The sequence below is a fragment of the Dromiciops gliroides genome, chromosome 3 (assembly GCF_019393635.1).
Source record: "Dromiciops gliroides isolate mDroGli1 chromosome 3, mDroGli1.pri, whole genome shotgun sequence".
Lineage (NCBI taxonomy): Eukaryota > Metazoa > Chordata > Mammalia > Microbiotheria > Microbiotheriidae > Dromiciops > Dromiciops gliroides.
The window spans coordinates 88,372,312-88,398,731 of record NC_057863.1 but is presented as its reverse complement, the minus strand read 5'-3'; the positions used below and the strand labels follow the sequence as shown (position 1 = coordinate 88,398,731).

General features: G+C 41.2%; 1 protein-coding gene across 1 annotated transcript in view; it reads left to right on the top strand.

Moving 5' to 3' along the window:
• Positions 1-26,420, top strand: part of KIAA2012 (KIAA2012 ortholog) — a 167,460-nt gene that overhangs the window by 81,352 nt on the left and 59,688 nt on the right. The window contains 1 exon segment of the mRNA XM_043995853.1: positions 16,907-16,978. Within this exon segment, the coding sequence (XP_043851788.1) occupies positions 16,907-16,978 (72 nt within the window).

Here is a 26,420-nt window from a genome sequence, read left to right as displayed (position 1 = left end):
GAAGCCATTAAATCCAACTCCCTCGTTTTACAGATGAAGAAACCAAGACCCAAGTTAAGTCACTTGCCTAGAGTCTCACAGGCCATAAGCGGCAGAAGCCAGGTGCTTTAATTTCCCATCTAAAACACTGTCTCCCACCATCTTGGCAATGCCATTGAGTAGAAAGAACATTGGATTTTTGAGTCAGAGAACCAGAGTATAGATCCTGCCTCTGTCACTGATAGATGACCTCACTTACCTCATCTATAAAGTGAAAGGGTTAGGCTATATAGCCATTAGGGTCCCTTCCCCCTTCCCCCCCCCCAAATCCATGATTCCATGATCGTGGCCTTGTAGAAACAGAGAGACTTTTTTCAAAGCTTTAAATTTTCTCTTTACCTGCTAAGGCCTGAATCTACAGTTATCTGCCTACATCTTAGAGGATTTCACAGGCTTTTTTTTGGGGGGGGGGGTGAGGCAATTGGGGTTAAGTGACTTGCCTAGGGTCACACAGCTAGTAATTGTTAAGTGTCTGAGGTCACATTTGAACTCAGATCCTCCTGAATCCAGGGCTGATGCTCTATCCACTGCGCTACCTAGCTGCCCCTCACAGGCATTTTTTTAATATTTACTGAGGGGAATCTCTTTTGGAGAAAGACCTCCATAATGGTTGTCATCTCCTTATGAAGAAAGGTCTGATGGTTGAAGCAGCCAGACCATCAGAGAGCGCCCAAACCTCCTCTGGCTACCAAATCCTCAATTAAATTTCATTGGATTTAGAACTGGAAAAGGATTTTAGAGGTCATCTAGTCTAATCCCCTCATTTTTTTTAATAAGGAAACTAAGACCAGAAATATTAAGTGATTCACCCAACATCAGGTAAGTAAATGGCAGTCAAGATTGGAACCCACATCTTTTGACTCCAAAACCAGCATTCTTTCCACTTCGCCATGATACAGTCCCAGACATCCATTTTAACTACTTTCTTATCCTTACTTGATATAAATGGCTAATTTAATGTTTACCATTTAAAGCATCTGGGATCAATTTGGGGGGCTAAGGCTTCATGCTTAGCAGACTTTAGTTTACAGTCCCCTGATATACCACTGGCAGATATTCAGGGAGATGCCTCCAGTCTCTGTCTGGTGAATCTCACTGACATGTCCATCCTTTTTCATTCAGGCAAGCAGCTTCCAAGCCAAATCGATCTGCAGCAGCAGCAGCAGATTTTTGTTGTTGTTACTGTTCTTCTCTTTCTCTTTCTATCACATTTTCCCTTTAAGAGTTGGCATTATTATGATTTTCACTATGGAAAATAAATTTACTTTTTCATTTACCCGTGGAGGACTGGGGGGGGGGGGGCGAGGGGAAGGGGGAGGAGGGATGAGGAGGGGAACGAGGGCATAGTTTAGTATTTCCAGCCACCCTTTATTGGAAATCCACAGAACCTGGATTTCAGAAGGCGTCCTGAGGTCCGGATAAGGCAGGGTCATTGACTGTGACTAGGACCAGCTTCAAGATGCTACACTAGGATGCCCCCTACTGGTTGCTACGGCGACAAAAAGACGTTTAGAGTGGTGATTTTTTTTTTTTAACAAGCCATCTCTGTACCTTCACAGATGGCAAGAAAGTGTTGGACCCTCATGTCCAGCGCGTAGGTGGCAAATTGTTAGGATAGCGATCGTGGAAGCTGCTCATCTGCCAATGGCGGTCTGGGCTCTAAATCAAACGCAAAGAGAAGTAGCAGTGAAATTAGCAGCTGAAATCAACAACAGCCCAGGAGATACCGGGGATGGAGGTGGGGGACTGAGCGGCTATGAGGGACAGGGGGGAGTGAAACTACAAGGGGAAATGTGGAGATGAAAAGAGGAATAAAAAAAAAAGACAAGCAGACATGTTTCAACTCCAAGCTCCCATTTCCTCTTTCAAATGAACTGATTCCCTACTGTGTTCAGTATCAAGTATTTATGAAGGCATTTTTTGCATATTAATGACTGCACATGGAACATTCCAAGTTCTGAAGTCCTAAAGGTATGTTGGCTTTTGGGGGGTGGGGGAGAAGGAGGGAGTCTTTTCAAGCCATCCAAAGGTCTCAAAAGGCTCTGTATTCTCCCTCAGATTTGTTTCCCTTGGGCCCCTCTAAAGGCTTAAATTTCATTTGGAAGAGGACAGAGAGTCTGTGATTCTAATGCCCCTTCTGACTAGGCTACTAGCATTATAGGATCCAAGGGTGGCAGGGGTAAAAGGGGCCTTAGAGAACATTCAGTTCAAGCCTCTTGTTTTTTAGGTGGCAAAACTGGGGCCCAGAAGTGAAATCACTTGCCAAAGGTGAAGTTGCCCTCACCTGAAGGTGTAAGAATTTTTAAATAGCTCACAAAGTTTAAAGAGGGAATACAAGTCTATAAGGAAAGAACTGAGCGTGTACCAGTCTGGCAGAAAAACCTCGAGGGGACACAGTAGACTGAGTCACCAATGCAGATGCATAGGATCTCAGATTTAATGCTGAAAAGGGACCACGGAGGTCCTCCCCCACCCCTCCCATAATAGTCACCATTGTTCAGGTCTTTCTTGGATTCTTGAACAGGATAAGCAGATAGCTTCCTTTTAAGGAAATATTTCTTATTTTCAGCTTTTTAATCTTAGTTCTTCCAGAATGCTTTGGGAAAAAGTAATTAATCTTCTTATAAATTTAAGTATAAGATCTGAAAGTATCACACAGCCTTTCCACAGATCTAGCCATGTGAGCCCATGCTGACACATTCCTGGGGGCAAATGGTTACAGGGCTGTCAGAGAAAGCACTGAGGAGGTGCAGAGCTCTCTGGAGATGTTGTCAAGGAGGAATACCACTGAGAAGAGCCAAGCTTTAATGGGGTTTCCCCCCATTGCATTCCCCTTAGAAAAGAGAAAGAAGACCTTCATCCACTTTTTACATCACTGATTTGAACCTTCCTCACCACCCAAAAGTTTCCCTTCACTTGTTTTATCTCTAGGTAAGGGTGACCAAATAAACCTTTTCATCAGATTTATCACTAATCTTTTTTAGAACTTTGTAGTGTCTTTTGATCTCCCATCAGAATGATTTGTTTTCCCATTTTACAAATCTGGTTGACCTAATATTGTGACACATGTGTAATTTCAAGAATAGAATGACAAGGGGGTAGCTAGATGGTACAGTAGATAAAGCACTGACCCTGGATTCAGGAGATCCTGAGTTCAAATCCAGCCTCAGACACTTGACACTCACTAGCTGTGTGACCCTGGGCAGGTCACTTAACCCTCATTGCCCTGCAAAAAAGAAAAGAAAAGAAAAAGAATAGAATGGCAAAAATGAATAAATGTTCAGGGACCATGGGACATGGGGAAGCTGAGGGATTTAGAACTATGGAGCCTCTTAAAAGGAATACAGAAGTGAAGAATGGAATTCAACAGAATTTCAGAGTTGAGGGAAACCTTGAAGAACTAGTCCAATCCCTTTATTTTTCAGATGAGGAAACTGAAGCATAAGGAGATAAAGGTGTGCCCAAGGTCACATAGCTAGTTCGTAGTGGGGAAAAATGGGACTTAAATTCCTACTCCAATGGTGTTTCCACTGTCCCAGACTATAACATTAAAATACTATACTGGGGCAGCTAGGTGGCGCAGTGGATAGAGCACCGGCCCTGGATTCAGGAGGACCTGAGTTCAAATCTGGCCTCAGATACTTAACACTTACTAGCTGTGTGACCCTGGGCAAGTCACTTAACCCCAATTGCCCCACCAAAAACAAACAAACAAAAAATACTATACTGAGGGTGCTGAGCAACAGGACTCCAGGCCTAGAGCAGTCAGATTGTGAAGGGAGTGGGGTGGGGGAAGTGGGGGTACAGTTAGGTAGCACAGTGGATGGAGCACCAGGGTCAGGAGGACCTGAATTCAAATCTGGCCTCACTAACTGTGTGGCCCTGGGCAAGTCACTTGACCTCAATTGCCTCAACAACAAAAAAGGGGTGGAGAGAAATGTATTTAACTTGCAAAGACAGAGTATCAGTCAGGAACCAACATTAGGTTCAAACACTACCTCTTTTGGGGGGGGGGGCGGGCAGGGCAATGAGGATTAAGTGACTTGCCCAGGGTCACACAGCTAGTAAGTGTCAAGCGTCTGAGGCTGGATTTGGAAGTCAGGTCCTCCTGAATCCAGGGCCGGTGCTTTATCCACTGCATCACTTGGCTGCCCCCTATAAATACATGTAAAACCATAGTATACATACCTCTGTTTATTGTTTCTCTGGAAATGGAAAGCGTCTTCCTTCATAGGTCCTTTATAATTGATTTGAGTATTTATAGTACCCAGAATAACCTGGTTGTTCACAATGATCCTTTGCTGTTACTGTAAACAATGTTCTCTTGGTTCTGCTCACTTCACTTTTTATTATTTCATGCAAGACTTTCCATGTTTTTCTAAAAATCAACCAACTCATCATTTCTTAAAGAACAATTCTCAAATTTGGCAATTCTACAATATTTAAAGATATAAGAATTGTCAGAGTGAATGAGACCCAAGTCTCTGCTTGAGAGCCCAATTCTGTCTGACAGGCACTGTTACCAAGGGGCATGCTGTGGAAAGGTGGAGCTGTTCTATTTGTGTTGCTCTCAAAACAGTAGGGATGTACCTTAACTCAATTCAACAAAGGCTTCAGTTGTTGTTCAGTCATGTCTGATTCTTCATGACCCCATTTGGGGTTTTCTTGGCAAAGATACTAGAGTGCTTTGCCGTTTCCTTCTCCGGCTCATTTTACAGAAGAGGAAACTAAGGCAAACAGGGTTAAGTGACTTGCCCAGGATCACACAGCTAGTAAGTGTCTGAAGCCAAATTCGAACTCAGGAAGATGACTCTTCCCGACTCCAGGCCAGGCACTCTATCCACTGTGCCACCTAGGTGCCCTAGACTTATTAAGTTTCTGATTGGAAGAGTGGATAGGGCTTACAGTCAGGAAGTCCTAAGTTCAAAACTTGCATCAGATACTTAAGTAGCTATATGGACCTGGGCAAATCACTTACCATTATATGTCTCATTTTCCTCAACTATGAAATGGGGCTGATAATAATAGCACCTACGTCCCAGGATTGTTTGGAAAAGTGAATGAGATAATAATATTTGCAAAGCGCCTAATAGACAACTAGAAAATGCTGGGGGGCAATCAAGTAGTTCAGTGGATAAAGCACCTGCCCTGGATTCAGGAGGACTTGAGTTCAAATCCAGCCTCAGACACTTGACACTTACTAGCTGTGTGACCCTGGGCAAGTCACTTAACCCTCATTGCCCTACGAAAGGAAGGAAGGAAGGAAAGAAGGAAGGAAGGAAGGAAGGAAGGAAGGAAGGAAGGAAGGAAGGAAGGAAGGAAGGAAGGAAGGAAGGAAGGAAGGAAGGAAGGAAAAGAAAAGAAAAGAAAATGCTTGTTCTCTTCCCCTTTCTATGATATGCCAGGCTAGGCTGTGGGATTGTGTTAGCCAGGCTCTGGGAATACAAAGATAGAAATAAAACAGCCTTATGTAGCTTGCATTTTATTTAAACCTTTCTTGACTTCTCTGAATCACTCATTAAATAACTCTATTACCCATGAATTTTCATGATCTGTTTTGGAATAAGTTTATATTTACCACTTCTTAAAAAGAAAAAGCATATCTATCACCTGTGGAATTCAGTAATATTTCTTTATATTTGTACTAAATTTGTTTCTTTCAAGTTTCAGGAGGGCCCCCTGGTTCTAATGATTTGGGTTCCCATTAACATGTCTGTATTTCATACACTATGTTTTGTATACTGCTCTCAGCCAACATCTTTCCACACTGTGGAGTCTTGGCCGTTTTCATCTCCCCTCATTGGCTATGCCTCCCTCTCTCAACTTCCTCCAGCATTTTAAATACTCTGTTCTCAGACCTGTAGTAACGGCTTTCTTTAAGATCAGTAAAGCTACATACAGGATTCTAAATGAAAATGCATTTTGTACAAGGACCCAAAGTTAATATTTTATTTCTAGTACTTTTCCCGATGCTAGAAGGTATTCTGTTGCCTTTTCCTAGGTACCACCTGTCTACCTCCAGCCCTCAGTACTCAAGCTAATATTGATAATGATGCTTATGAATTGAATAGATTTCTGTGAATTTGCCTAGGACACTAACTGCTCTTTTGTTATTTCTATAAATCATTGTTTCTATGGGGAAAATTCTCTAGAATTCCAAACTGGTTTACAAAGGAACTTTTGGACTTTAATAAAATAGCTGACCTCTTTTTTTTTTTTTTTGTCTGATCTGGATACTTGCAGCACCTGAAACTAAATAACATTAATAATAGTAATAGTTGGGGCAGCTAGGTGGCGCAGTGGATAGAGCACTGGCCCTGGATTCAGGAGGACCTGAGTTCAAATCCGACATCAGATACTTGACACTTACTAGCTGTGTGACCCTGGGCAAGTCATTTAACCCTCATTGCCCCCCACACACAAAAAAATAGTATTAGTAATAACAATAGAAACAATAATCATAGTAATAGTAGTAATGATAGTAACAGTAATCATAGTAATGGTAGTCACAATAGTAATAATAATCATCCTAATAATAACAAAGCTACCATTTATATAGTGCTTTAAGGTTTACAAAGTGCTTTTCAAATGCTATCTCATTTTATCCTCCTTACAACCAAATCACACACTGAAGGTCCAACTCTGGGGGTTTGGCAAGGTTATCCAGCCTCTACTCCTATGTGTCTCTGCTTTTCTTCTTCCCGACTTCCCACTCTAAGCAGAGAATGGGCTATATTATCCCACAGAGGAATGCAAATCTCTAGCCTAAAGCAAAACCAATCCATTTGGATGAAGCTATTCCCTGTCTTCCAGAGGGGAGAGAGAGGATGATTCAGGATTTCCTTGAGTTCCTTCAAAGCCAGAGTCAACAAAGATCCTGTTATGTCAACAAAGGTATATCAACAAAGTGTTCAATTAATCAGACTAGAAGAGGACATGACTTCCTTGAGAACTCAGCTATGGTGCTCCCTCCTAAGGGAAGCATTCCTGATGTTCCCTTACTGCTTTCTCCCTCCTCAGATTAAATTGTATTGACATAGCTGTTGCAGCCCCCAGTAAAATAGCTCCCTGGAGCTATTTTTCACATTTTTTTAATACCCAGCACCTAGTTCAGTGCATTGTACATAGTAGGTGCTTAATAAATGCTTATTGACATGAATGGAACTGTCATATGTATGCCAATTGGAATTTAAGAATAAGATCTGCTTCTGTCTAAGGACAAAGAATGTATATATTCTCATTTGTCAAAAAGCCTGTGGGGCAGCTAGGTGGCGCAGTGGATAAGGCACCAGCCCTGGATTCAGGAGGACCTGAGTTCAAATTTGACCTCAGACACTTGACACTTACTAGCTGTGTGACCCTGGGCAAGTCACTGAACCCCAATTGCCACACCAAAAAACAAAACAAAACAAAAAGGTGAGGGGAGCATGTGATTATCCTCATTTTAGAGATAGGGAGATGAAGGCACTAGATTCCTTCTTCCAATCTAGCCTATTCTATACACTGGGATCTGTTTCTTAAGGTATCAGGGGAGATGTAAAATCTTTATTTGAAGATTTTTTTTAAATGAGGTAGAAAGTTTCCTGCCTGTGTTAGTGTAACCAGCAGACTTGCACTTAGTCTGATAGATAGGTGGGTAGATGGTGGCAGGAAGGGAGGGAGAGTTTGTAAAGCTGCCAGAAAACCCATGGTATCTCTTTTCTGGCTCATAGAGGTGTCTTGTTTTCAGCCTAGCACCACTATCACCATCAGTTTCTCCTCCTTCTCCTCCTCTTCCTCTTTCTTCTTCTTCTTTTCCTCCTTCTTCTTCTCCTCCTCTTTTCTTTCTTCTCTTCTCCTCCTTTCCCTCCATCTTCTCCTTTTCCTTCTCCTTTTCTTCTCTGCTTTCCCCTCCTCCTTCTCCTCTTCCTCTTCCTCATTTTTCACTTCAGACTTTGGTAAAAGATCAATATTACCAGTTGGAACTTCTTTAAAAGCCATTGCTTACTTGGTCTATTAACTGTTCAGGAAAACTGGGGCATAGACAGTAGCCTACACAGTAAATATAGCAAGTATAAGATTCCCCATAGTCTAGGTCCCCTTGGGAGCAATTAATATATTAAACAATACTGAATGATGACTGGTTTTTAGGTGGAAGACAAGATGAAAGGATGACAAGGAAACCAAGGGTGATCCTCCCTGATCTTAGGTAGACCAAACTAAGGGGACAGCTATCCCACTGGTTAAATTACCAACCCTGCCTATAACTTAGAATTTATCCATGGACAGAGGAATACAGCAGCCATGTAAGAAATCAGAGCCATGTTGACCTGACAGTCTATACTGAACTGAATCAGTCAGTCAATAAGCATTTATTAAGTGCCTACTATGTGCCCATGGGATGTGATTGCTGAGTCTACTATCAAAGACATTTGAAAGATCATGGCACATTAAAAAGGTACAATGAGATTGAAGAAGGGTAAGTGTCCTAGTTTTCAAAAAAGGCAAGAGAAGAGTTTCTAAGCTATAACTCAATCACTTCAATTCCTGGGGAAATTATAGCATGAATGATTAAAGAGATAGTTGATGAATTACAGAATGAGAAGCAGTGATTAAAAAAGGGAAAATGGGCTTCATCAAGAACAAGTCATGCCAGGCTAATCTCATTTCCTTTTCTGACAGGATTACTAAATTAGTAGATGAGGAGAATGCCCTGAGTATAGTTTACCTAGACTTTAGAAAAGCTTTTGATTAAGTATATCATACTGTAATTGTAGAGAAGATGGAGAGAAATGTATTAAACAATCACACAATTAGTTGTATTCAGGACTAGTTAGACGGTTGGACTCAGAGAGTTAAGAGTTTAATGTCTTAAGTGGCAGGAATTTTCCAGTGATGTACCCCAGGGAGAATCTGGGTTTGGGCAAGAGCCACTTAAAATTCATACCTAAGGGGGCAACTAGGTGGTGCAGTGGATAGAGCACCGGCCCTGGAATCAGGAAGAACTGAGTTCAAATCTGACCTCAGACACTTGACATGTACTAGCTGTGTGATCCTGGGCAAGTCACTTAACCCCAATGGCCTTACCAAAAAAAAAAAAAACTAAACTAAAATTCATACCAATGACTTAGATAAAATTATAGATGATCATCAGATTTGCAGATGACATAGCTGGAAGGGAAAACTAATGTAGTGGACTAGAGCAACGGGTTGTATCATAAATGTGGTCTTGTACTCAAATACAAAATAATCAGCTCCCTAAATATGAGGTAATAATAATGATAATGGTTATCATTTATATAGTGCCTACTCTGTGCTAGACACTGCACTAAGTGCTTTATAAATATCTCATTTGATCCTTACAACCACCCCTGGAGGTAGATGCTATTGTCATCCTATTATTATTCCTCACTTTACAGGTGAGGAAACTGAGGCAAACAGGGTTAAGTGACTTACAGTTATTGTTGTTTATATCAACTCTATATGACCCAGTTGGGATTTTCTTGGCAAAGATCTAGTGGTTTGCCATTTCCCTCTCCAGCTCATTTTACAGATAAGTGTGAGATTAAAATTGGATATTAGATCATAAATCTACCCTACTTAACCTTTCCCTTAATTTATCTCCCAGACTAGTAAATGGAAGAAGCTTCTGGTTTTCTAGATAGAGCTGTTATTGTATGGTAGTCACAAGGTGATGTTGATTAGAAGGATAGGAAAGTAGAAATACAATACAAATCGTCTTAAGTCTAGGCTTAGTCTATATTCTGTATAAAACTCACCAAAAGCAGAAGGCCACCTTTGGGGAGAGAGACCGAGTCAATCGCATGCTGTTAACCGAGAACCGGGCCAAGTCAAACTCCAGTCCGCGTCTGTCTGTGCAGTGCAGCCAGGAGACCAGCGGAGCAGGAAAAAGCCCCCACTTCCGTTCTCTCCTTGCCTTTTAAGCTCGCACCCCGGAAGTCGAGTGCTCAGCAGGCAATCTGGCGTCCGTCACAGGCGGACTGGTGTGCGTAGCTCATGCTGTTGGTCTCCTCCCTAAAAGGGTGGCCCTAAAAAAAAACTGGCGTCTCTCCATTATCTAACCGACTGTAAAAACTTTTTACCACATAAGAAAACTGAGGCAAACAAGGTTAAGTGACTTGCTTAGGGTCACACAGCTAATAAGCATCTGAGTCCAGATTTTAACTCAGGAAGATGAGCCTTCCTGACTCTAGACCTGGCAGTCTATCCACTGCACCAACTAGCTGCCCTACCACATAAGGAGGCTATTGCAATAGTCGGGTAAGATAGATGGAGCGATGTTGTGGAGGTAGAAATGATGAGATTTAACAACTGCTTGACTGAGTAAGATGAAGAAAAGTGAGAGACTGGGAGTGATACAACCCTGAGTGACTAAAAGGAGAGACATTTCTCAGAAGAAATAGGGACATCCCTAAGAGGGATGAGTTTGAAGGGAAAATAATGTGCTAAGATATGTAACTCTTATTACAAACCATTTCCATGCCTATTCATCCTGTGTGACATGCCATCTAAAATGAGGAGGTGGGGTGGGGCCTTTACTCTCCAGTCACTCCCTTTGCCCCTCACCCCTGCCCCAGCTCTGATCTGAGGAGAGGGGGTAGGTATCCTGGATAGAGAAGAATTTTTCCAATGTCACATTTAGATTTGTTTTCTGGGTCAGGATTAAGTGATAACTACCCTAAAGGGACCCTCTCAGGAGGGGGAGAAGTTGAGAGCTTCTATAACAGAGGAAGGGCTGGAGTAGGAAAGTGTTGGGGTTTAACAGGAGAAGGATTCTTCATTTTGGTTGTATCATAGAGAGGTCCCACCAGTGGCTATCTTTGGGTGGGGTGAATGTCACCATCTTCCCACCCTTCAATTGGTTATCCAGTAATGCTGTCATCCCTGGGGGTCATGAACAACCCCCCTCAAGGAGCCAGAGTCCCCACTTTGGAGACCACTCCATTGTGTCACAACTGTCTCTTTAATTTGGATTAACCCTCTCCAGAAGTGACAAACTAACTTAGATTTTTTTTTCTAGCCCACATGCTGATTTCTAGCACTACAAAAGAGAAAAAAAAGCTGAGACTTCACTTTGTAGCTTCTTGGCGGATGACCCCAGCACTCAGTAGAACAAACCTTACTTGTTCATTGATTGGGAAATCCCTTGTGTGCAAAGTAGTTTGATGTGACAGGAATGATTCAAAACATTTGCTGGACAGTGTGAGCTTTGGCAAGGGACCTCCCCCTTTCCTCACTCACTGTATGTTAGAGATAATGGAGGAGGACCTCTCAGACTGGGAATACACAGACATAAGCACCATGTACACCAAATATACCCATAGGGTTTTGAAAGCTTGTCAGAGAGAGCTGAGTGACAGGCATTCAGAGACCAAGTGTTAACAACTTCTTTAATTAGGTGACAAAAGCCCCACTTGATGCCATAGGCATGAAGATGGGGAACCCCAATAAGGGGTTCAAGAGAAGCCAAAATGGAAGCCCACCAGTTTGCTTCACCATCAGGATGCTAAATCATTCATCCTGTGGAACTGGGCAGATGTAGACCTTAGTTACTTGTGTTTAGAAACTCATTTTCTTCTGAGGTTGAGAAGGTCCAGGGTTTGTTTCTAGATCCAGGTCTACCACAGAAGTTTTCAAACTTTTTGGGTCTCAGGACCCTTTTACACTCTTAAAAATTATGGCCCCAGCCAGAGATATTTTTTGTCAGTCATATCTACCAATATATGCCATATTGGGCAGCAAGGTGGCTCAGTGGATAGAGCACTGGACCTGGAGACAGGAAAACCTGAGTTCAAATCTGGCCTCAGGTACTTACTAGCTGTGTGACCCTGGGCAAGTCATTTAACCCTCACCTGCATAAAACTGGAGGATGTAATGGCAAACCCCTCCAGTATCTTTGCAAGAAAATCCCATGGACTCCATGGTGCACAAAATCAGAAAGAGTTCAAGACAACTGAACAACAACATACTCCACAGTGAGAATTAAATTAGTATTTTAGTATTATTATTATTAAAATAGTTTTAACCTCATGGATCCCTTGAAAGGGTTTCAGGGACACCCAGAGGCCCTCAGACAACACTTTGAGAACTGCTGGTCTTTGTACAATTTCAAGTTATAAAAAGTGAGAAAGTAGATGTAGATGGGGAAGGTAAAAATTTGGAAGGTTTCCCAGAATATCATGTACCTACCTCCTCATCTTACCTCCAAAACATCTGATTTAGAGCTGGGAGGTAATTAGCTAGGTAAAAATTAGAAAGGAGCAGATAAGGATGAGATTTACTTAATTTAACAAGATACCTCTTAAAGTTTATGTTGCATTTATACTAGCTTTTAGCTAAATTGTGTTATATATGATCTGTAATCTTCCCTGGCATGTATAAAATTAGTCCTTATATTAGGAGAAATCTCCTTTTAAATGTCAGCAATATCTTCCCATGTGCTATTCAAATATGCTTTGACAAATTCACTCATAAATTCTCATAGGGCTGTCATTTTTTTAAGTGAAGAAATAGATTTATATGTGTTTTTACAGGAGAAACATAAAGAAAATAGTTTACATATGGACAACATACACATATATGGAAAATAACTTTCAGGTTGTTAAACACTCATCCTTCTATAATTCCCATAATCCTTTGTAAGCCATTCAACAAATCATACCAACCAACTTAGCTCTGATACCATTCTCAGATAAAAACACATCTTGACTGAATCAATCAGTCAGACTTGTGGACAAGGTCTGGGCACATCTGCTGAGTTGATCAATCAATAACATTTCAACTAGATATGAAAGGAAGTCTGTTTGGATTGACTGGGGAACTTGGCCATGCTCTGTGAGGCATGTACAATACCAACAAGGTATTGTACCACTAAAGACCTGGTGCGTCTGTGGTAGAAACCTCCAGGCAAACCCCTAAGGAGGAATAGCTTTGGAGAAGGAGTTGGCAAAAGGAAAGATAAGATACCTGATCTCAGCCTTGGTCTCCTCTCCTTTACAAGAGAAGGACCTTGTGAATTTGTGAGGGCCAAAAGAGCTTTGATCTCATCAGCATCCCTGTCCTAGTGGTGTCCCTGGAGTAGCTGATGAAATATTGGGAACCAAGGAGAGAACAGAAAGCCACTGAGGAAAGGTTGCTTGAAGACCCTACAAGGAGCCCAACAGAGAAGCTACAAGACTAGTGTATGGGGGGAGAATTCTTGAGTACCTTAAGTAAAAGACTTCTAACAACCAGTTGCTCCTAGCAACTCACTGAGCTTGAGCCCACTTTCCCCAGATTCCACATGTCCTTGTGGAAAGATATCAGACTATGGAGAAATGTTTTGTGCCAACTACACCATGATAATAAATATTTATTTTATAATTTTTACATAAAAATACACGGTATAGTAGATAGAATGCTGGACTTAGAATCCAGAGACAAGGCATCATATCTCACCTGAGATACTCAAAAGTTGTGTGACCATTTAACTTCTCAAAGCCTTAGTTTCTCCATGGGGATAATAAAACCTGTTGGTATACACAGGTTTCCTCACAATTCTTGTATATTTATATATTATATATTATTTAGTGTTTTCAAATGGAGCTCTTGTCATCTTTTTAAAGAAGTTGTAGGGGCAGCTAGGTGCTGCAGTGGATAGAGCACCAGCCCTAGAGTCAGGAGGACCTGAGTTCAAATCCGGCCTCAGACATTTGACACTTACTAGCTATGTGACCCTGGGCAAGTCACTTAACCCCAATTTCCTCACCAAAAAAACCAAACAAACAAATAAACAAAAAAGAAGTTGTAGCATTTGGAGCAGCTAGGTGGTGCAGTGGATAGACGGCCAGGCCTAGAATCAGGAAGATTCATCTTCCTGAGCTCAAATCTGGCCTCAGGCTAGCTGTGTGACCCACAGCAAGTCACTTCACTCTGTTTCCCTCAGTTCCCCCATCTGTAAAAGGAGACAGAGAAAGAAATGGCAAGCCAGTACAGTATCTTTGCCAAGAAAACCCCAAATGGGGTCATGAAGAGTCAGAGAAGAATTAAATGACTTAACAACAACAATAAGCATTTGGGAAAAGCATCAACAGAATAGTTAATGGACGTTAAATATTAAAGATAACTACTATATGGTTAGGGATTTTTATTTATGAAAGGATTTATGGATCTAATAATCTAAGGGAGATTTTGCCACATATTCCCCAGCCCCAAGAAAGGACTAAGGATAGTTCCAGGCATGGGAACTATTCATGACACTCCTTCCTCACCCTCCAGCCTATATACTATGGTTACCTTCAAGAGAAGTGGAAAATTTTCTCCCCATTCTGAATATCTGACTTAAAACATCCTATCTTATGATTCATGCATGATGTTTGGCAGGGTGGAAAATGAGACTCCTTTGTCTAATTCCAGTTTGGACCCGCTCTACTCATTTGATCAGGAAAAGGGGAGGTACTCATCTCAAAATGAGAACCTAATCCAATATATGGTGGAGATGACAAGAAATTGGATAGGAATCTGTCCCGAAAACTTTCCATCTCCAGCCACATTTCAAAACAAATGGGTGTGGGCATTCATTGAAAAGTTGGTGGCTTGTGGAGGCCTAACAATTGCTAATTCATCACCAATTCTTAAAAAACAACACAAAATGTCATGGGTTGAAGAAGGAGAGAGAAAGAATTTATGGCTGGATGGGGAGACATCTGAAAGATAGTCTCTTAGAAAGTATAGGAATGATCAAATGCACACCCACTATGATCTCATAGCATATGAATGTTTGTGGCCCCTTCGATGACCTGAGAAGTTGACAAATTGGCCAGGAAAATCAACTTTTCCCCCTTGAGTTAAGAGAATAGTGCTGCTGGTGAGACTGGTCTCTGGTTGTTAATTTCTGCTTCTTCCCTATCCCCCCTCCCCAGTCAAGCCCATAATGGTTGACCATCATGTATAGCTTTTACCCCTGGGATATAATTGTTATCACAATTGTGCTAGTTTACCACACATGTGGTAACCTGAAGACAGTATGATAGGGATTTGTTTGTTTGTTTGTTTTTTGGTTGGGCAATGAGGGTTAAGTGACTTGCCCAAGGTCACACAGCTAATAAGTGTCAAGTGCCTGAGGCCGGATTTGAACTCAGGTCCTCCTGACTCCAGGGCCAGTGCTCTATCCACTGTGCCACCTAGCTGCCCCCTCCCTGTATGATAGGGATTTAAAGTCAGAAGACCTGGGTTCAAATCTCAGCTCTCCCGCTTAGTACCTGGCAAGCCACTAAACTCCCTTGAGCCTCAGTTTCCTCATCCATAAAATGAAGGGGTTGGACATGGTGACCTCTAAGAACCCTTCCAGCTTTAATCTATGAGTCTTTTTTCTGTTTGGTTGGTTGGGTTTGTTTTTTTTTTTCTGGGGCAAAGAGGGCTAAGTGACTTACCCAGTGTCACACAACTAGTAAGTGTCAAGTGTATGAGGCTGGATTTGAACTCAGGTCCTCCTGAATCCAGGGCCAGTGCTTTATCCACTGCACCACCTAGCTGCCCCTAAATTGATGAGTCTTTGAAAAGTGACACCATTTTTACATTGGTAAAAACAGGAAGCAACATGGCCTTAGAGGTGAAATATAGTCTACCTGACTTCAAATGTGACTCAGTTCATGACTTAAAGGGAGTTTCCAGGGCTACTTTGGCCTTCTGTAAAAAGGGGATAACATTCCTAAGTTGCCTTGAATGACAACATAATAACAATAATAATAACTGGCATTTATATAGCACTTTAGCTACATTATCTCATCTGATCCCCACAACAACCCCAAGAAGTAGATAGATATGATCAGTTTGCAGATGAAGGAATGGAGGCTCAGAGAGATTGATTTGTTCATGATCGTATATCTAGTAACATAGAGATTAGAAGCCAGAGCTTTTCCTAGGCCAGATTCAATGATCTTTCCACTATATATCCATCCGCAGGCCATATTTTATGGAGTAACATGAGAAAACAACTAGAGATGATTAAGTACAAAATGGTTTGTAGGCCCTGATTAAGTATAGCGGACCTTCATGGAGTCTCCCTATCCTATCTCTGTCTCTTCGACAAGCTAATTTTTTGTTTTGGTTTGGTTTGGGTTTTTGTTGGGGTTTTTTTGTTGGTTTTTTTGCAGGGCAATGAGGGTTAAGTGATTTGCCCAGGGTCACACAGCTAGTGTCAAGTGTCTGAGTTCGGATTTGAACTCAGGTCCTCCTGAATCCAGGGCCAGTGCTTTATCCACTGCGCCACCTAGCTGCCCCAGACAAGCTACTTTTTTAAATGTTTTATTGAAGACATTTGTTTTTATAGCATAGTCATATCTAGTTATATTTCCCCATCCCGACACAATGAGCAGTAATTCATTGTAACCCTTATAACAAACCACTAACCAACTAACCAAACTAACCAACACAGCAACTCTTTCCAGCACTTTGCATCTACAATTCCCCACATGTCTAGGGGTGGTATTCTTTATCATTTGTTCTCTGTGGACAAGACTGGTCATTACAGACCAATTGAGACTTCACAATGGCCATTTTTTCTACAGAGTCAATGGTCATCTTGGATGGCCTCAACCAAGAGGATCTTATTAGAAGGAAGCCTAACCTATAAGATGGTCCCATGGGTCTGCCGCCTCCCCTAATCCTTTTCTACCCACCCTAACCTCCATGGATAGCAATATAGCCAAGTTTGACTTTCTCTGTTTCATGTTGGGGTTCTTTTATGCCTTTAGCAGTTAAAATGTGCACTACCATTTGCATTTCAATGATGAAAATTTCTTTCTATAAATATTTGGGGATGTAGACTAGCTCTTGTCCTGCTGTATCTCATTTCTCTGAAAGTGAGGCGCTCTGTTTCTCTTCCCAGGGAGCCCCTCAGTCCTTAGAGGCAGCTGTGCTGAAGACAGGGGAGTCTCAAAGTTTTATAAATAAAGAGCTGGTATGTTCAAACAGGAAAGAATTTTACATGAGTGAACAGTACATTGACATTATGCCGTTACTGAAGGTGATCTCACACTGAGAATACTAGGGGTTTTATATCCACACATACAGGAATTTCAGTTACAACATTCCTGTACTGAATCAAAACAGCTTCAGAAGCCCTCAGATCTCCTGTTTTATCAGAAAGAACACACGCAAAAACAGGCAGTTTATAGCACATCAAGCAAGGATGAATTAGGCTGGTAATCAGCATCACCTGTTGGGGACAGATCAAGGAAGTATCTGGATTTGTCTGGCAGAGGACAAGGAAGTGGAAAATCACAAACCACTTCCTAAGAAGGGGGCTGATCTTAACAATAGCTAAAATAATTCTTAATATTTTATAGCTCTCTCTTGAGATGGATGGTTTTCCTGATGCAGGGAGGGGTGGAGAGCAAAGATAACAAAATGATGGAGTACATAATAATAGTAGTAATAGCATATTTATGATGCTTGAAGGTTTGCAAAGAGCTTAACATTAATTTATCTCATTTGATCCTCCCAGCCACCCTGTGAGGCAGGTGCTATTATTATCACCCTTTTGTAGTTGAAGAAACTGAGACAGACAAAGGTTAAGCAACTTACTTGCCCCAGGCTCACACAGCTGATAAGTTCCTGAGGCAGGATTCAGACCCAGGTCTTTCTGACTCCACATCCAGCATTCTGTCCACTATACCACCTATCTCTCCTGTGTGCCTCAGTTTCCTCATCTGTAAAATGAGCTGGAGAAGGAAATGGAAAACCACTCCAGTATCTCTGCCAAGAAAAACCCCACAGAGGGTCACAAAGAGTCAGCCATGACTAAAACCACTCAACGACAACCTTGAATTAAATACTGGGAATTGTTACTGAATATATTAAGAAGCCAATCAAAACAGATCTCTTTTAGATATCATGCCATCTTCCTCTTTCCTTTGGAGGAACTTGATAGCCAGACATCTGCTTTATTGTAAAGTGGGGTTAGTCTTCAACCAGTCTTTACTTCCCACTATGAGCTGACTTCATTGAGTATCCCCATACATTCTTTGCTTGTCAGAGTTGCCCCAAATGGGAGCAGAGGGCATTGGCCTAAAACACTGTGTGAGGCCAAAGGAGATTACCCCTAAACAAGTAAAAAAAATGTCTAGTGAAAAAGTCCATGAGAATAACTGATATTTACTTATCACTTTCTTTACATTATCTCACAACAAATCAATGAAGAGAGTAGTACAGATGTTATTAGCCCCATTTTACAGATGAGAAACCTTGGGTTTGGAGAGATTAAGTGATTTGCTCATGGCCACACAGGTCCCAGGCCTTGATGAATTCAACTTCAGGACTCTATGCCACACAGAAATGGACCTGAGAATCAGAGGACTGAGTTTCTAGTCCCAGCTCTGGCAATGACCAAAATGATGGTTGAACAAGGTGAAGTCTGCTGCTCCGTCATTTCTCTCAGAATCATAGATTTAGAGTTGAAAGGGACCTTGGGAGATGCCTAGGCTCCCAACATTGCAAATTCCATGAAAGAGAATCAGAAGAGGACACAAAACTTTTCAATATCCTCAGGATGGAGCTAGCTAGTGATTCAAGCTAAAAGAACCTGTGGAGGTGCTTGGTTGACTGTTCTACATAGTCAACTGATCTAACCCTTCTGGTTTGCTCCTTCTGAACTGCCCTAAAATACTGTATGGCCCAGAGTTATTCAGGAAATAGATGGGAGTATAATAACAAGTAATACTTGAGAATATTTTCACAGGGGCAGATGGTGGTGCAGTGGATAGGTCACCAGTCCTGAATTCAGGAAAACCTGCATTCAGGTCCAGTCTCAGACACTTGACACTTACTAGCTGTGTGGCCCTGGGCAAGTCACTTAACCCTCATTGCCCCCCCCACACACACACACACACACAAAGAATATTTTCACTGCCATGACCTTGCTTTTACTGCAGGTAAAATGAAGGATAATGACAATTTCCTTCTTGGTAGAGCCTTGGATTCTCACTGGGTATCAGAAAACACCCCTAGTGGGAAAGTTTTATTACTACTAAAATAGGAGAGGCATAGCAGAGAAAGCACTAGACTGTTAGACGATATAGGTTCTAGTTTGGCCTCTGCTGCTTATTTTAACTTTCTTAATATTAATGTTGTTGTTCAGTCATGTCTGATTCTTCGTGATCCTGTGGACCATACTGCCCATGGGGTTTTCTTGGCAAAGGTACTGAAGTGGTTTGCCATTTCCTTTGCTGGTGGAGTAAAGCAAATAGAAGTTAAGTGACTTGTCCAAGATCACACAGCTAGTAAGCATATGAGGCCAGGTTAGAACTCAGTTCTTTCTGACTCCACCTAGCTGCCTCCTTTATTAATATCAATTTAACAATTAATATTAATTGATATTAATTTAACTTTATTAATGAATCCATTAACAGGCATTTATTAAGAGCCTCCTATGTGCCAGGCACTATGCTAAGCTCTAGAGATCCAAGGAAAGGCACAAAAACACTCCCTATCCTTGAAGAGTTCACAGACTAATGGGGGAGATAACATGCAGTTACGTACACACATGCTATATACAGTATGAACTGGGGAGAATCAACAGAGCGAAGGTACCAACATTGGGAAAGACTTCTTGTACAAGGGGTTTTAGCTGTGATCTGAAAGAAGAAAGTCAAAGAAGTCAGGAGATGAGGAGGAAGAGAATTCCAGGCATGGGGGACAAGCAATGAACATGCCTAGAAGTGGAAGGGGGACTGTCACGTACACAGAGTAGCAAGGTAGCCAGTGTCACTAAATTGAACCATAAATGGAGGGGAGTAAAGTATAGCTAGGATCCAGGTCATAAAGAACATTAACAATCAAACAAAAGACATTCTGTTTGATAGCAGAGGTGACAGGGAGTTAATGGAGTTTATTGAATAAGAAGGTGGCATGGTCAGACCTGTCCTTTAGGAAGATGAATGTGACATATGAATGGAGAGGAGAGAGACTTGAGGCAGAGGCACCAGCCAGCTAGCAGACTATTTCAAGAGTCTAGGTATGAAGAAATAAGGGCCTGACCCAGTCAACATCAGAAGAGAGAATTTATACAAGAGATGTCACAAAAGCAGAAACGACAGACAGGACTAGGCAATGGATGAAATGCAAAGGAATTTTGGAAGGGAGGACTGAGGAAGGTGATCTGTGAAGGAAAATAGAGCTTTCGGGGTGGGGGGGATCAGAAAGGAGCATTTTCCTGTCTGTACAAAGGCACAGAAAAGAGAGAAGGGATGTCATGTGTGAGGAATAAGCAAATAAGCCAGTTTGACCAGAATGTAGAATGTGTGAAAGGGATTGATATGTAAGAAATTCAGGGAGGTATTCTAGAGCCACACTGTGAAAAGCTTTATAAACTGCACAGAGGAGCTTGTATTTTCTCCTAGAGACAATAAAAGAGCCAGGGGAGTTTTGTTCTGTTTTGTTTTTTCTGAATGAGGGAGTGACACGGTCAGATCTGTATTTTCAGATTATCCCTTTGGCTTCCGTGGGGAGAATGGATTAGAAAGAGGAAAGTTTTAATCGAGGAATTAGCCAGGTAGGAGGCTATTACAGTAATTCAGGCAAGAGGTTATGAATCCAAAGAAGGAAAAGGATGGTTAGTTGTGAGGTTTGTCATAGAGATAGAAAGGGCAAGACTTGGCAAGAGACTGGAACTGTGTGAGGAGAGAGAGAGTGATGGAGGAAGATGAGGATGTCTCTGAGACTGCATATCTGGGGGTTCCCTCAGCAGAGTGTTAAAATAGAGGATCTTTGGAGTCAGAGAACCAGGGTCCAAACACTGGCTCAGTCATTTATTCCCTGTATGGAGCTATAAAAGTTCCTTATCCTCTCTGTTTTTCAATGCCTTCCTCAGTACATGAAGTTTGTTCCAGATCTAAATCTATGAGCTTATTAGCCTAAGGAAATTCTATGAATTCTAGAACTTCAGTGAAATTATTCCTACTTGGTCACAGGTCTATCTCTCCTCTGATATTTGCAATATCCTAATTGGCACTTCCAACAGGGAGATACTATTCTATTTTTGTTGTTCAGTCATTTCAGTCGTATCCAACTCTTCATGACCTCATTTGGGATTTTCTTGGCAGAGACACTGGAGTGGTTTACCATTTTCTTCTCCAACCCATTTAACAGATGAGGAAAGTGAAGGCAACAGGGTTAAGTGGCTTGCCCAGGGTCACACAGCTATAAGTGAAGCCAGATTTGAACCCAAGTCTTCCTGACTCCAGGTCCAGCACTCTAACCACTGCCCCACCTAGTTGCCCATGTATATTATTATATAGTCAGTCATAATACCTAATTAATCATACGCAGCTAATCAAAATCCCGATTTTACAGATGAGGAAACTGCAGCTCAGAGAGGGTAACTCACAGTAACATTTATCGTCAGAGATGAAGTTTAAATTGGCCAATCAAGCATTTATTAAGCATTTGCTGTGTTCTAGGCTAATGCTCATGGATTTCAAAATAAGCTCTGTACAAATGAAAATACTTAATGTGTATAAGCTTTCTGTGTTTTCATTCATTCACTCAATTTAGTTCAACAAATATTAAGTGCCTACTGTATGCAAATTACATTTCTTCCCAAATATTTATTTAAAACACATTATGCATAAGGTAACTATAATAATAACTGACACATATGTACGTTTGGAAAGCACTTTACATGCTTTGTGTCATTTGATCTTCACAACAGCCCTTGGGAAAAGGAGTACAGATATTATTATGTCTATCTTACAGATGAGAACACTAAGACTTAGATTAAATGACTTGCCAGTAGATTCTAAGGCAGAATTCAAACCAGGTCTTCCTGACTCTAAATCTAGTACACTCTAGTACACTTCACTCTAGGTAGGATGTTATCATACCCATTTCATAGCAAACAAATTTTAGACTCAGAAATTATTTGTCAAAGGTCTTACCATCCATCAGTGATGGAGCAGTCCACAGGTCTCTTGATCTATAGTCAAGTTCTTTGTTCAGCAGATCACTCCCTTCTTTTTGTAATGTTTAGTATTAATTCCTCTCCTCAAAGTACCTTTGTTTTCCTCACTAAGAATTCCTGAACCCTTAGAAGACTGGGTGGGTGCAACGGATAAGAACATTGGACTTGGAGTCAGGAAGACCTGAGTTCAAATCTTGCCTCAAATACAATAATAGTTATAAGACCCTGGATAAGTCACTTAATCTCTCCCATCCTCAGTTTCCCCATCTGTAAAATGGGGACAATCATAATAGTACTCACAGGGCTGCTGAGGAGATTTATATATATATATATATATTTTAAACCTTGAAGCCCTAAATAATAGCTGACAATTAAACACTGCTTCTAGATTATTTAAAAGGGATTTATAGATATTATTTCACTGGATCCTTGCACCAAAGCCAATGAAGAAGATACCGTGGATGTTATTATTATCCCCATTTTGCAGATGAGGAAACTGCCATCCATAGAAGGTTAGGGGATTTGCTCATAATCACATCTAGCTTTCTCTTGATTCCAAGTCTAGAACTCTTTACTGCACTACCCTGCCCAGAGACCAAAGAAAATCCCATGTGAGGGTCATGAGGTAACAGAAAGAGGCTTTAACCTTCCCAGAAAGCTTTGCACTCAGAGGTTGTACTAGGTATGTAAGTACTAAGTACTTAAAGTAACTTATCAAAAACAACAGGGTAATATAAAGAAAATACCTAAAGTATCAAAAATGTCCCACCCCCAATCTAAAATGCTTCTTTAAAAAAAAATTAGTTTCCATTTTCTAAGGAAGTTTAACCAAGAGAAAGCAATTGTCCCAAAGATAAAACCCTAAAAAGCCTGCAAACCACCTCTACTAGCAGATCCTTGGTCTCCTATAAGAACAGGAGAGATGGCAGCCAAGAGCAGCACCCCTTTAAGAACACATATTCATTAGCAAAAATCTCCTGGAGAAGGACAGTGAAGGATTGTGAATGGTATCACCTCATCAAGCAGTGGAGAGAAAAACCAAGTTTACAGAAACTTTCCCAACAATTCCAAAAAAGCCAGATTATCTGAAGGGCATTTAAAGATGAAACTAGAAGGACAAAGAACAGACAAAAAAATGTAAAGTATACGCAGATGTCTCCAGAACAAACTCTCTTCTCCACAAATGAACCTTGAGCCTCCACAAATGCTTTCCAAAGAAGTAGAAATGACATTCAAGAAAGCAAAGATGGCAAGGCTAGCTGAACTAAACCAAGTGCCCAGAGAGGAGATCCGTGATGGAGCCAGCACTGTTTTGAGAGCATTGAAGGATGATTGATTCTCAAGATACCTGAAAGAAAGGTGCTTTTACTCAAAAAGGTAACCAAGAAAATATTAATAACTACCACTTGTGATGGGAGTGGCAAGTGCTTTATGTAGGCTGGGCTAGTTTCTCTTAAAGGAAAAATGGAGATCATTCTCAGGATTATGACTGGTTTTGTTTCCTTGCTGCCTGAAGCATAAAAGGCCCAGATCATGAGAAGTTCCAAAATGTTCCAAGGGAAAAGCCTTTCTCCCTTGGTTCAGCCAGTGCTTGAGTGCATGCAGAGATGGAGGGGAGTTGACATTTTGTCTGCATTACTATATTTTTCATCTTAGAAGTGCTGTCCTCTGTTATTAGTTTCATGTTTATCACATTTTATAGCTCACAGGTGTGTCATTTTATTCTAACCCCAAGCCTGAATCTCTGTACTAGCGAGTTGGGCCTGGCCCAGAATATTTGGCTTCTTAGATAGGGGTTGTTTGAAATGCCTTTGTGATTAATTTTTTAAGTGGGTAAAGGGTGAAGCAGAGGAAACAGGGCCTTGGGTAATTGGATGGCCAGATATAAGACTGGTATGCCATGGCCAAAGTTTTGTTCAGGATACATAAAGTATCCCTCTCCATGGGATAAGGAGGAAGTTCCCATTAAACCTACAGAGTTAGAGAGCTGGATGTTTAAGGAGCTTAACATTCAGCTGTCCAGTGGCTCTTGCTACATTGCAAGTCCATTTCCTTTCCCAATCAAACATTTCTCTGGCATCTTCTGTTTCATTTATAAGGAGATTATTAATTCAGTACTCCCAGTAATATCAAATCATTGACTGCTTAAGACGAATCTCACATTTAGAGTACTAACAGTTTATGTGTATAGATGGTCTAACAACTGTGTGGTTCTTAGCATGACACTTGTGGGAGGGGGGCAGGGGGGCGTTACCTGGTCCTATTCAGCAGTCAGCTGTCAATCAAATGCTCATTCCACTTGTCATGCACACCATCCAACACCAGGGGGCCTTCTGGGACATTTGCTAAACCCTACCAGGTTCTCAGAAAGCTGGCTGCCTCCTTGCCCTTAGTTCCACCCCTTTGTGGACCAGAACACTTTTCTCTCATTGGTCTAGGGGTTAGTGTGAATTATGCAACCAGATCACAGGCCCTGTTCTAGGAAAACACATCTCTTTATCCCTTACCCAGTTGTGTTTCCTAATTTGTTTACCTCTAGCTCAAGGACTTATATAATAAGCATTTAATGGGATTAAAGCAAAGGCTTTAATGGTGTTGTTCAGTCGTGTCTGACTCTTCATGACCCCATTTGGGAATTTCTTGGCAAAGATACTAGAGTGGTTTGCCATTTCATTCTCCAGCTTATTTGACAGATGAAGAACTGAGGCAAATAGGGCTAAGTGACTTGCCCAAGTTCACACAACTAGTAAGAGTCTGAGACCAGATTTTAATATGATGTGAGTCTTCCTGACTTCAGGCCTGGCACACTATCCACTTCACCATCAAACTGCCCTTAACAGACATATACATTCTATTCAATTCCTAGACCCAACTACCCCCCACCCCAAACTAGGAAACCCTCTGAAGACAGAAGTCAATATTTCTAACTCTTTCTCATCTCCCGGCCTAAGGATGAGAGCTAACTCAGAAATTCAGTTCTCCATTGCTCCTAGTTGGAAGATAAGTAAAAGGGTTTCTTGCAAGGGTCTGCAAGACCCACAAAGAGACATCTCAGGCCATTTTGTATCTTCCTTTATTCAACTGATTGCCACAAACAAAGAATTCATCAACAAATGGCCAAGTAGTTGGTGAAGAGTTTCTCTGAATTTAACTAGGCTGGTCCTGAGAAAACAGATCTGACATATCTCCTAGCTGGCAGATGTTAGGAAAGACTAAGAGAAGAGAGTCTTGGGATGGTTAAAATAGCTGACATTTATATATCATGTAAATTTTCAAAACCATTTACATACCTAATAGTGACTTGACTATTTCAAGGTAGTATGGTGAGGATTAAATAAAATAATGGTTTTTAAAGTGATTTTAGGAGTATAACGCCTTTTACAGAGGAAACATTTTATCAGAATCTATTAGACGTTAAAGTTTTCTAGCTTTAGTTTTCTAATCTTTTCCAGTTTTTTAGAAGAATCTGACATTGACTCAGTCTGTCTCTTCTCTCAATGGGATCAGCCACTATCATAACGCTATTGTTTCATCTTCCTTGTCTATAATGGGAGGACAGACCTGAAAATAAAATTCAATTCATTGAGGAAGGCTTTAGCCTTAAAGGCTCTGCTCCAACAAGGAATCTCTCACACACATATTAAGATCATATATGACTCCTTATGTAGGGAGAGCATTGATGGTAGCACCAGCAGGAATGTACGGACAAAAGTCATCAGTTCCACTCTGTCCTTCTAAATGAAGATCCGGGGTAATTTGCATGGCCCTGGGACTGGCAGTCAAGGCCAAGATGGAAGATGAGTGGAATTGTCTTACCCTAGCCTAAAGAGCAGGCAATCCTGGAGAAGTGATTGCTAAGGCAGGTACAAATGAACTCAAAGACCTATTTGACCTAAAGACCTTTCCTGGTTTTCTGGCTATTGGTCTGGAGATTATGGGCTGGAAGCACCAGAAATACTGTAACTATTGCTCTTCTTAGGGGAAGATATGTAACATCCATCATTATGATCCATAATAATGGAGACCCCAATAAATGGCAACAGTTAAGCAGAGGATCAGCAGAAGGTAGCAAAGGGATGAAAATAGCCCAGCAGATGAGGTCAGCAGCTCACATATGAGAGGAGAAAGCAGTTCACAGCTGTACAGGGAAAGCCTCCCAGCAGATGGCATCAGCAATGGTAACTTCAGAAGCAGAAAAGCACTCTCCAACTTGAAAACAACCTACAGAGTATGAAATGCTGTGACTATACATATTCTCTCTCTTTGTTTCCTCTTTGAAAATCTGTGTCAGAGTATGTCAGTCAGGCAATAAACATTTAAAAAGTGCCTACTGTGTACAAGGCATTGTATGAAGTGCTAAGGATTAAAAAAAAAAAAAGACAGTCCCTGACTTCCAGAACTCACTCTGTAGTATTATCCTTGTTATTGCTCTTTCTACTTCATT